The sequence below is a fragment of the Microtus ochrogaster genome, chromosome 6, assembly GCF_000317375.1.
Source record: "Microtus ochrogaster isolate Prairie Vole_2 chromosome 6, MicOch1.0, whole genome shotgun sequence".
Lineage (NCBI taxonomy): Eukaryota > Metazoa > Chordata > Mammalia > Rodentia > Cricetidae > Microtus > Microtus ochrogaster.
Window position 1 is genome coordinate 26,780,297 of NC_022013.1, and position 11,505 is coordinate 26,791,801.

An 11,505-nucleotide genomic window follows, 5' to 3' on the forward strand; every position below is an offset into this window, starting at 1 on the left:
TCCTCCTCCTCTTCCTCCTCCTCCACCTCCTCCTCTTTCTCCTCCTCTTCCTCCTCTTCTTTCTCCACCTCCTCCTCTTCCACTTCCACCTCCTCCTCCTCCTCCTTCTCCTCCTCCTCCTCCTCCTCTTCCTCCTCCACCTCCTCTTCTTCCTCACTCCTGTTGGGTCTTCCTTCGCCCTCAGGCCTCAGTTTCCATGCCAGTGTATAAACCCACCCAGGAGCCTGAGTGTTGCCGGAGGCAGCGGGTACAGATGTTTGGGATTGTGTCTGTCCTGTATGACTCTTGAGCTCAGGCGCTCTCTTCCACAGCTGGCCCTGTGTGACTCTTGAGCTCAGGCGCTCTCTCCCACAGCTGGCCCTGTGTGACTCTCGAGCTCAGGCACTCTCTCCCACAGCTGGCCTTGGGTAATGTGATCAGCGCCTTGGGAGACCAAAGCAAGAAGGTGGTGCACGTGCCCTACAGGGACTCCAAGCTCACTCGGCTGCTCCAGGACTCTCTGGGGGGCAACAGGTATCTGATGACCCATGTCGAGGAAGGGTGGGAAGTTCCTAGATGGAGAATTCTGATGTGGGCTTAGGGCCTGACTCCCAGGACTTAGGGGGCCTTCTCAGCCTAGGCTGCAGACTCAGAGGCAGGCACTTTGTTCAGTGACTTGTGGCTAAGTAGATTCAGTTTCATTACTTCACAACAGTGAGAGACAATCCTAAAGGAAGCCACATAGCCCAGAGAGACAAGAAATGGCAAGTGTCAGGCCTACAGAAAGGCCATGACATATTTACCTTGCCAAGCAGAGGATTCTACAGTTAGTCATCACCCTTGCTAGCTGCTTTCAAGGATTTTCCTCTTTGGCCAGGTGGTCCAGGGTCCCACATCCCGGGTTCCAGGTCCTTTAAGCATTAAACTGGGGAGGGGATCAGGGTGAAACAGAACTTCTGCTCTGGAACAGTACTTGTGGGCCTGGCTTTGTCCTTTGTTCTCACCCAGCCTGGTTGCACCCTTAGCCAGACCATCATGATTGCCTGTGTGAGCCCCTCGGATCGGGACTTCATGGAGACACTTAACACTCTCAAATATGCCAACCGGGCTCGCAACATCAAAAACAAGGTGGTGGTGAACCAGGACAAGACCAGCCAGCAGATTAGCGCGCTGCGAGCTGAGATCGCGCGCCTGCAGATGGAACTGATGGAGTACAAAGCGGTGAGCGCCCCCAGGCTCCCCCAGGCTGGTCCCCCCTCCACACCCTGCCCTGTAGCATCCCACAACCAGGTCCTGAGCTGGCCTCCCGCCTTCCCGTCACCCACCCATCATGTCTGCTAGACATCACTGTGCATCAGATATAGTTCCTAGTCCTGGGTTTTAAGGCGAATCCAGCTCAGACTGAGCCATCTAGACTTAGAATACAAAGTCTACGAGTTAGAGCACCTTCGTGTTGTAGCATGGGTCTTTCGTTCAGGGAAGGTACTTCCCAGGTGCTGTGTGTCCACTGAATATATTGTGTTGGAATCAATGAGACCACCCCACTATGGTGGAGTCATTGACAATAAAGGCACAGGGTGCTGCAGGGGCAGAGCGGCCAGCCTGCTTGCCCAGGTCGTCAGGAAGGGCTTTATGGAATGGGCCTTTTATGGAGATTTAAAAGAATGACGTATCAACAGAAGGAGGAGGCCAGCAGGCATTCTGGGTAGAGAGTAAGCCATATAAAAACAACAGAAAGGGGAAAAACAGGTGCTCTGGGGGGCGTGTCTAATTCTATGTAGCCAAGGCTGACATCACCCGCTGGTGGCCCCTAGTCTGGATCTGTCACATAGATGGGTGGGTTTGGAATTGGTTTCAGAAGCATGCAACTTGTTTGACAGCTTTTCTGAAAGCTAAGAAGGAAGTTTCAACTTCTGTGGAAAAATTTGTCTCTGCCAACAGCTGGCACTAAGTTGGCTGGAGTGAGGAGCGGTGTTTCTTACATGAAGAAATTTCATAATTCAAGCACAAACAAACTGTGCATTTGCAATCGTATCCTGTCTGTAAGCTGTTAAGAGGCACTGGCCTCCTTTGCAGCTCAGGACACAGAATCAAGGCAATGAAGAGGTAGCAAATTCTATACCGCTAAAGCTTTACCCTTATAGTAATCCTCTTCTTTGACTAAGCAAAGATTATGGTAACATTCGTGGGCAGAAATAGAGGGGACTTAAAGGGGGGAAATTCATTAGCTTGACTTTTTACTTATACAACAGACAACTCTGTGAGCCCAGTGTCTTGGTGACAGTGTGCATAGTTACCGATTATAGCTTTAATGTAGACAGTAAACATGAGAACAAAGATATCGAGAGAGTGACCGCCTCTCCTAGACTGTGACTTTTCTCTACCCCAGTCCTCTCCACTCCCTGTTGTCTTTATGTGCCAACTGCCTGGCAGGGTTTTGTCACTTGGATTAACATTCCTGGAGAATGAAAGCAAGCGATAGCAAGGTAAATCGAGAATTTGAGCTTTCTAGCTGTTAGAGAGAGAACTGTGTGTGTGTTCATTTTGAAGACAGGGTTTGATTCTGTAGCCATAGCTGTTCTGGAACTCTTTCTGTAGACCAGGCTGGCCCTGAACTCATAGATCCATCTGCCGCTGCCTCCTGAGTGCTGGAATTAAAGGTGTGTGTCACCACTGCCAGGCTTTTTTTTTTTTCTAAAGAGGAGTCTTGTTATGTAATCCAGGTTGGCCTGGGACTCACTTTGCCCAGGCTGGCCTTGAATTTGTGACCTTCAGAGTTCTAGACAGGGAGATAATAATAAATGAGCCCAGCCGGGCAGTGGTGGTGCACGCCTTTAATCCCAGCACTCGGTAGGTAGATGTTAGTGGATCTCAGTGAGTTCGATACCAGCCTAGTCTACAAAGCAAGTTCCAGGACAGCCAAGTCTGTTACACAGAGAAACTCTGTCTCGAAAAACGAAAAAAGAAAACAAAAGCAAACAAAAAACAAAAAAGAAGTGAGCCCCATATCCAGTGCTGTGTCAGCTTCTGAGCCTTGGGAGACAGGAAACCTGGAGAAAGGGAGAGACCAGAAATGCCACTCTGCCCTGGGAAAGGCTCAGGACGGGTGGAAGAGGATTGCCACTGTACCCCTCCCATGAGATTTAGCTCCTGACTGCTCCTTGCCTGTCTCCATCCCAGGGCAAGCGGGTGATTGGGGAAGACGGTGCTGAGGGCTACAGTGACCTGTTTCGGGAGAATGCCATGCTTCAGAAGGAGAACGGGGCTCTGCGTCTTCGAGTGAAGGCCATGCAGGAGGCCATTGATGCCATCAACAACCGGGTCACACAACTCATGAGCCAGGAGGCCAACCTGCTTCTGGCCAAGGCTGGTAAGTCCGGGTGCAGCAAACTAGCTCGGAACAGTAGCATGCCTGCTACTGCTCCTGCCCCCTGGTATCAAGCAGGCTGTGATGGCCAACCAATGCATAGATTACTTCGTTTATGCATTCCCCAGCAATTTAGCATGGCACACTCATAGCTTTCTTGTTAAACATGTAAGAGACCCATAGTGCATTAAGCAAAAGATGCAACTCTCCACAGCTGACCTTCCACCCACATCCCCGCTGCTTTCAGAAGGATCCTTCCTGAGCAGCCAGTGCGTGTTTTCCCACACTTTCTCAGCACATTTGTTTTGAGTATAAATGCATTTGAATATATCATTTGTGCGTGCAGATAATATGCATTGCATTTTCTGTAGATGAGGTCATACTTTCTATTTTATGACTTCCTTTATTTCATTTAGCACCGTGTCTTATAAAATCTTCATATTCAAAGCCACTTAATTTTTAAATGACTGCATGATGCTCCATATGTGATGTTGAATAATTTATTGAACAGCTACTATTGATGGACGTTTAGATTGTTTCCAATTTCATGCCGTTACCCAACAGTGCTTAGATACAACTACGGTCATGTTCAAGTATTTCCTTCACATAGATTCCCTTATGGAAAAGCCTGTGTGAGCTACCATGCTGGAAGCACGTGCAAGGCCACCAGTCTTAGAGCCATGGCCTTGGTCCTTGCTGTTGTCACCTGTTTTCCTTATTGTGCCTGTCTTCTCCGTTCAGGTGATGGCAATGAGGCCATTGGTGCTCTGATCCAGAACTACATCCGGGAGATTGAGGAGCTGCGGTGAGTAGGCCCATCCAGTGTGAGCAGGCTGGATGGCCTTGGCGAGGCTAATTTTACGTGGCTCACCAGGCCCCACCGACTTGCTCTGTCCACACAGAACAAAGCTCTTGGAGAGTGAAGCCATGAATGAGTCTCTCCGCCGAAGCCTCTCACGGGCTTCCACTCGCAATCCCTACTCCCTGGGAGCTTCTCCAGCAGGTCCAGCCTTTGGGGGCAGCCCGGCCAGCTCCATGGAAGATGCTTCGGAAGTGATCCGTAGGGCCAAGCAAGACCTGGAGCGGCTGAAAAAGAAAGAGGTCAGGCAGCGGAGGAAGAGGTAAGTGTCACTACCTTCCCTGCACCTAGAGCATTGGAAGGTGCTCACACACACACCATCCAGGAGAAGCGCTCCCTGCCCCAAGTATAGGGAGGAGCACCCCTACGCAGCCTCACCCCACTCTTAGGGGCGTTACCAATAATGCACTTATTCAATGTGCAGCAAAGATGCCTCCCCAGCCTTCTCTTGTGTGCTTTTCCTCAAGGCTAATCCCAGGAGATAGAGCAGGACTGGGGGTGGGTACTGGAGGAGTAGATCACGTTCCCTCCAAAGCAGGAACTGAGTTCCATCACCACCATCCTGTGGTGCTAATTTCTAATCCGGCTTCGTTTTCATTCCCTAAGCAGCCCAGAGAAAGAAGCCTTCAAAAAGAGGGCAAAACTCCATCAGGAAAACAGTGAAGAGACTGAGAACGAGGCTGAGGAGGTGAGGGCTCCCCCGGCTGCTTCATCATGGGCTTGCCGCCATGTTCCTGTCGGGGTAGAGATTCCATCAGCGTAGTGGGCCCAGCCAGAGAGCTGCCTTTAGTTGATCCTTGAGTATTTTGATAATGCTGACTGTTGCCATGGTGATCTCCATCCCTCGGGCCTTTGCTTCATCCCAAATGGATGATGCTAGACTGAGCATCCTCCACAAATACTGTACCCAGGCTAGTAGCAGTGGATGGTCTTCCCAGAGGAGGGTGTGGCTGGCTTCCACCCCTGCTGATTCCCCTGAAGTCTTGTGTGGCCCAATCTCTGTCTTGGGGCTCCCATCTCATGAGGCAGGCGCAGCCCTAATGGTACATTGTGCCCAGGAGGAGGAAGAGCGAGACGAGAGTGGCTGTGAGGAGGAGGAAGGGCGTGAGGATGAGGATGAAGACTCGGGCAGCGAAGAGAGCCTGGTAGACTCAGACTCCGACCCTGAAGAAAAGGGTGCGTGGGCCAGGACTGGGGAGATGAGTTGCTGGTGGCCAGTCAATGGTGGGGCTGTCAATCAGGTTTTGGCCCCTAAGAAAAAGTTCAGATGGATCGGGTGGGGTAAGCCGGCTAGTGTGCTCAGAGACTGCATGTCTAGACAGGGCTCAGACTCCTGTCTGTGATGCCAATGAAAACAACAGTAATGACAAGTGATGGGAATCCTTAGCCCCCTCACATGCTCACTACTGTGCTGAGTTTGACCCTTCACAAGGCTTGATAAAGCCAGTGCTCGCCACTGCCTTGTGCAAAGGTATTAGACCCCCACCCCTGAGTCACCACTGACCATACTCAGAAAGGTTCCTGACCCACTTTGGTGGACCCAGAAAGGGGTAACCTTCTGAATGAATGACTTTGGCTGGTGCCAGGACCCTCTCCTTCATGTGGAGACTTCTGTCCTTCAGCTCTGTCCTGTTGCCATCTCGCCTGCAGCCCTACAAAGGTGCTCTGAGTCACTTTACCCTCCTTCACCCAAGCAGAGTCCCGTGACATCAATCATGGTGACAAAGACACGTGGGCCCATCAGGGTGAGAAAGGCGTTAGACTCCCTCCAAGCTCTTGAGACCCAATAAGGATTTCTGAAGCTGCTCGTTGAATGTATTGCCCCACGTGGCAGTCCTCCGCCTACCGTTCTGGTCACTGATTGCTCACTGTTGACAGAGGATGTCCCCTGACCCTGCACTGTCACCTCTGCTCCCTTGCCCCAGCCCCTGGCCTGCGGCTGAGTCTGGCTCTGTCTGGCCCCGCCTTGCAGAAGTCAACTTCCAGGCAGACCTGGCAGACCTGACCTGCGAGATTGAGATCAAGCAGAAGTTGATTGACGAGCTGGAGAACAGCCAGCGGCGGCTGCAGACGCTCAAGCACCAGTACGAGGAGAAGCTGATCCTGCTGCAGAACAAGATCCGAGACACACAGCTGGAACGCGACCGTGTGCTGCAGAACCTCAGTGAGGCCGGCACCATGCTTCTCTTTCCTGACCAATCCCCTGCTCTGTCAAAAGACACCCAGCATCATTCTGATAACACTTGGCCTTCTGCACAAGGGACCTTTTGCCCATAGTTAAAATGTTCTTGTATCTAACCCAGCTTCTCTGCTACTTTTGTTTTCAAATTACGTGTGTGTGTGTGTGTGTGTGTGTGTGTAAGATTATAGCACACATGTAGAGGTCAGAGGACAACTTGCAGAAGCCCATTCTCTCTTTCCACCATCTGGGTCCCACTGATTTAACTTCGGTCATCAGGCTTGGCAGCAAGTGCCTTTATCTGCTGAGCCTTTTTTTATTTTTTTATTTTCGAGACTGGGTTTCTCTGTAGCTTTTTGGTTCCTGTCCTGGAACTAGCTCTTGTAGACCAGGCTGGCCTCGAACTCACAGAGATCCTCCTGCCTCTGCCTCCCGAGTGCTGGGATTAAAGGCGTGCGCCACCACCACCCGGCTGCTGAGCCATTTTGAAGCCCCCCTTTTTGAGACAGAGTAGCCCAAGCTGGCCTTGAATTTATGGCAGTCTTTCTGCCTCAGCCTCCCTGGTGGTTGTCATGTGATACATTAGAAATCTTTAATCCTTTGTCTCCTAAGGCATATGACTAAGACACTTCCTGACCTCCCTCCACCCCACTATATCCAGTTTATAAAATTTCTCAAACTGTGCCCCTCTACTGCTCTGACTCGTTGGACGATTGACTTCCTCGTCCACTTATTTAGCAGGTGTTAGATTAATGTTATAGAAGAGGTGTTACTCTAGGGACTGGAGTTGTTTTAGTGTGTAAAATCCTTCTCATGGAGTGTCTCTAGCAGGGTGACAACATAGTGAGCAGAATGGCTAGCAGGGCTGGCACAACTAAGTCGGTTGATGGGGGACTTAGGGGTGGCGCAGCCTGGGGCATGGAGGGCTACATGGAGAAGGAGAAGGTAACCTGGAGTAAGGCTCAAGAGAGATGAGGTAGCCCAAGAGCGGAACTAGCAGTGGGAAGAACATTCCAGACAGAGGGAACAGAAGCTGCTAGGCCCCCGAGGCAGTCGTGTGCCTGGCTTGTTGGTGGATGAAAGTGGAGGCTAGACCACTTAGGAGGCAGATTGGACAGGTGGTAAGATGTAGTCAGATTCAAGCATCTCAAAGGTAGGGTGGACAGGAGGCATGGTGGATAAGGGAACCGTGTCTTAGTAGCCAAGCCTCTGGGCAGGAGGTGGTGAGGTTTTCAGAGATGGAGTGAAAAGTGGAAGTCGGGCTGGTTTTGGACCCGCAGTTGGGGATGTTGCATTCTGGTGTAAGCATCTGGCGAGGAACCGGTGTGTTCCTTCCACTGCAGTTCCATTGCCCTAGCTCTTCTTGTTAACCGTCCACTTCTTGCTGGCACCACCTTTTCAGGGACCAAAGTCTCATTCTGAAAATGCTACTGAACGATAGAATGTCAGAGCAGGAAAGAGCCTAGGGTGGCTGCTGAGCCCACATCCTCATTGTTCAAATGAAGAAGTAGGCTCAGGGAAGAGGTCAACCTGAAAACAAGAACCCCAGGCCTGTCTCTCCACTGAGCCCTCATTTAGTGGGAGCCGTGGAGCCTGCAGCTCCGACACTGCTTTTCACTGTTCTCAGGCACCATGGAGTGCTACACAGAGGAGAAGGCCAACAAGATAAAGGCGGATTATGAGAAGAGGCTGCGGGAGATGAACCGGGACCTGCAGAAGCTACAGGCTGCTCAAAAGGAGCACGCCAGGCTACTCAAGAACCAGTCCCGCTACGAAAGGGAGCTGAAGAAGCTGCAAGCGGAGGTAGCTGAGATGAAGAAGGCCAAGGTAGGCATGAGGAGTGGGGTCAAGGTGCCTTTGTGGTGCCTTAGAATTCATATTCCAAGTTAAAGATTATCACTGCTGTCAAGTGTGGATCTTCCACTAAACACAGCATCACCTGATCCAATCCTGCCTCAGTCATGTGCACTTCTTCCTAGTTACCTCAGCTCAGTACTGGGTTCATTGCAGGTACCCTGCTCAATGCTGCTGTTGTGTTGGGAAGCTGTACTAATACTTGCACTACTAGTATAATATATATGTGTGTGTGTGTGTATACATATATAATATGTATGCATATATATAACCTATATATATGTATGTTAACACTATTAGTATGTAACACTGTAGCTGTACTAATAGTTCCCATATGTACAAAGAAGCCTTAAAGCTTCATTTGGTACAAGCCTCTAATCATAGTAACAATTGGCACCATTGCTAGCTCTTGGTTAGGCATCTTGCATGCTTGGTACACACAGGAAAGACAAAGTTAATCGATTTTAGAGGAAATGGATGTGTACCTGGGTGGGCTCTGTCCTCAGGGAGGTCCAGTCCTTCATCCAGGATCTGGCTCTGTCCACCTGACTATGCTCTTATGGTCCCAGGGCTACAAGTGGAAAAGAAGAACCCAAGGTTAGCTCAGGGGTGCCTGAGCAGGGCCCTCTTCTTCCCTATAGGGGAAAGAGGAGCAGCCGAGGACTGCAGCGGTCTGTGTCTGCAGATCTTGACTGTGAGGCCCACAGCTTTGGGGTCTCCGGCAGTTTAGGAGAGCTGCAGAGCAATGCTGCCTCGGGACTGAGGCCCATTTCACCCCTGCCCTGTGCCAGGCATGCACTCACCTCCCTGTGGTGAGGAATGCAGGAGATGGAGAGGAGCCTGGGTTTGGGAAGTAAGATGACCCAGGCTCCACTAGCCAGCTCTTCCTGGATCTGTGATTCTAGTTACTTTGTCTTAAAGGCTCATTTCTTTCTTGGTAAGACAGGAGAGAGGCCTTTCTCATCTGAGCCTCCTAAGGATGGGGTCTGCCTTGTAACAAGTTCTCATTGTGTTGCTGTGGCTGTAAGATTGGCCCTGGAGTCTCAGCCAGGCTGGGGATAGTGGCTTTTAATGGGGGCTGGGATAGACTTTAAGTGCCAAGGCCACTTCTTTAACAGCTTGTTAAGGTATCTTAGCTTCCCACTTGGGACGAGTGGGAAGGACATCTTAGGTTTCAGACCCCCAAGTCGGTGGTGCTTTGAGGGCTGCCTCCCTGACCAGTGTCCTCACAACCAGCTATGACTGGGCATATAGGCAGCTCTGGTCCAGCCCAGCCTCACCTCCGCTGGCTCTGCCATCCCAGGTGGCCCTCATGAAACAGATGCGTGAGGAGCAGCAGCGGCGACGGCTGGTGGAGACCAAGAGGAACCGGGAGATTGCTCAGCTCAAGAAAGAGCAACGGAGGCAGGAGGTAAGAGCTCCCAGGAGTTTTCAGCCCCCCTTGCCTACCAAGTACCCTTCAACCCCCAGTTCCCACCGGCCCAAGTGACACCAGCCTTGCTTGGAACACAATATAGCCTATCAGAAAGGCAGAGCTACTGTTGACTTCTGTCCTAACCCCTGCGTGTTCAAGAAAATAACTTGAGTCCAGAGAAGGACATGAATTTTCCAAGGTCACCAATAAAACCAGACACTTGGAGCTTCAGGCCCGGGAGACTAGGTGTCTAGTCCAGGTTTGTGTTCATGGTAGGAGGTAAGACCAAGAGAGTTAGCTTCACGGCCACCCCAGGTAGAAGGGTGCAAATCCAAGTATCCATTTTATCTACAGCTTGGCAGTGTGAGCATCACCCCACACGAGAAGGTCTTGAGCTCTTCGCTGCAGAGTGCCCAGCCCATTTCCAGCCCTGTCTGGACAGCTAGGGTGTTGTTGGTAGCTGCATGTGGCCCAACCCTTTTCTTTCAGTTTCAAATCCGGGCCCTGGAGTCTCAGAAGCGCCAGCAGGAAATCGTCCTGAGGAGGAAGACCCAGGAGGTGAGTGTTCTCATCAGGCCAGCTGGATAGACAGGTGTGGCTTTGGCTCCCAAGAAGTACTCTTCTAAAGCGATAAGAGGGAGGGCGAACCCTTGCTATGTGTGGCCTGGATCTCCTTCCGTTCAGTGAGTGCAGCCTTGCCAACTTGTAGTAACCTGTGAGAAATGACTTCTCAACCAGTGAGCCAAACCTAGAGGGCACAATACACACATCCCATCCCCAGTGTCTGACTGGTCATTTAAAAAAGAAAAAAAAAAGCCAGGTGGTGGTGGCATACACCTTTAATGCCCTCGCTTGGAAGGCAGAGACAGGCAGATCTCTGTGAGTTCGAGGGCCTAGTGCAAAGTGAGTTCCAGAACAGAGCTGTTATACAGAGAAACCCTGTCTCGAAAAGCAAAAAAAAAAAAAAAAAAAAAAAAAAAACAACAAAAAAAAAAAAAAAAAAAGAAAAAATGAGAGAAAAAAGGGAGGGCTAGAAAGATGACCCAGTCAGTAAATTACTCACCATCTAGGCCTGAGGACCTGTGCATTAATCCCCAGCACCCATATAAAAACTGGCATGGTGGAGACAGGTGGATCTCAGAGCTTGCTGGCCAGCCAGTCTAGCTTACTGGAGAGCTCTGGGTTCATTGACAGACACTGCCTGCAAACACAGGTGGAGAAATAGAGCAAGACACTCAGTGTCCGCCTCTGGTCTCCATGTGCTTGGGGACATGTGCACAGGCACACCCAGGTGTGTACATGTGTATACACCTTCAAGAGCATGAGAGTGAAAAAATAGAAAAGAGAGAGAACGAGCATCTCTTGTGTTTATTCTACATCACAGACTTCTTTTCCCTTTACAGCCCCAAGCTCAGGCCTATACAGAGCTGCCCCTGTTCTCCCAACGCCCAAACCAGGCTTTCCTGAAGTTCCAGTCTTCCTTGCTCACTGGGTCCCCTCTTCTTGTCCCCCAGTCTTCCTTACTCACAGGGTCCCCTCTTCTCATCCCCCAGTCTTCCTTGCTCACTGGGTCCCCTCTTCTTGTCCCCCAGTCTTCCTTGTTCACTGGGTCCCCTCTTCTTACTCCCCATTCTTCCTTGCTCACTGGGTCCCCTCTTCTCATCCCCCAGTCTTCCTTGTTCACTGGGTCCCCTCTTCTTACTCCCCATTCTTCCTTACTCACAGGGTCCCCTCTTCTCATCCCCCAGTCTTCCTTGCTCACTGGGTCCCCTCTTCTCGTCCCCTAGTCTTCCTTGTTCACTGGGTCCCCTCTTCTCGTCCCCTAGTCTTCCTTGTTCACTGGGTCCCCTCTT

The 11,505-nt window shown here is 50.9% G+C and overlaps 1 protein-coding gene across 7 annotated transcripts in view; it reads left to right on the forward strand.

Moving 5' to 3' along the window:
- The window catches only part of Kif21b (kinesin family member 21B), a 48,400-nt gene that overhangs the window by 17,487 nt on the left and 19,408 nt on the right, over nucleotides 1–11,505 (forward strand). For 4 of the 7 annotated variants that reach the window (XM_013346754.2, XM_026780022.1, XM_013346751.2 and 1 more), the window contains exons 7-17: nucleotides 398–513; nucleotides 1,005–1,200; nucleotides 3,160–3,349; nucleotides 4,088–4,151; nucleotides 4,249–4,467; nucleotides 4,815–4,893; nucleotides 5,264–5,381; nucleotides 6,178–6,369; nucleotides 8,012–8,211; nucleotides 9,542–9,649; nucleotides 10,142–10,210. In XM_013346754.2, the coding sequence (XP_013202208.1) occupies nucleotides 398–513; nucleotides 1,005–1,200; nucleotides 3,160–3,349; nucleotides 4,088–4,151; nucleotides 4,249–4,467; nucleotides 4,815–4,893; nucleotides 5,264–5,381; nucleotides 6,178–6,369; nucleotides 8,012–8,211; nucleotides 9,542–9,649; nucleotides 10,142–10,210 (1,551 nt within the window). Of the gene's footprint in view, nucleotides 1–397; nucleotides 514–1,004; nucleotides 1,201–3,159; nucleotides 3,350–4,087; nucleotides 4,152–4,248; nucleotides 4,468–4,811; nucleotides 4,894–5,263; nucleotides 5,382–6,177; nucleotides 6,370–8,011; nucleotides 8,212–9,541; nucleotides 9,650–10,141; nucleotides 10,211–11,505 lie in introns of all 7 variants that reach the window. The other 3 variants (XM_013346753.2, XM_013346750.2, XM_013346752.2) reach the window with 1 other exon arrangement.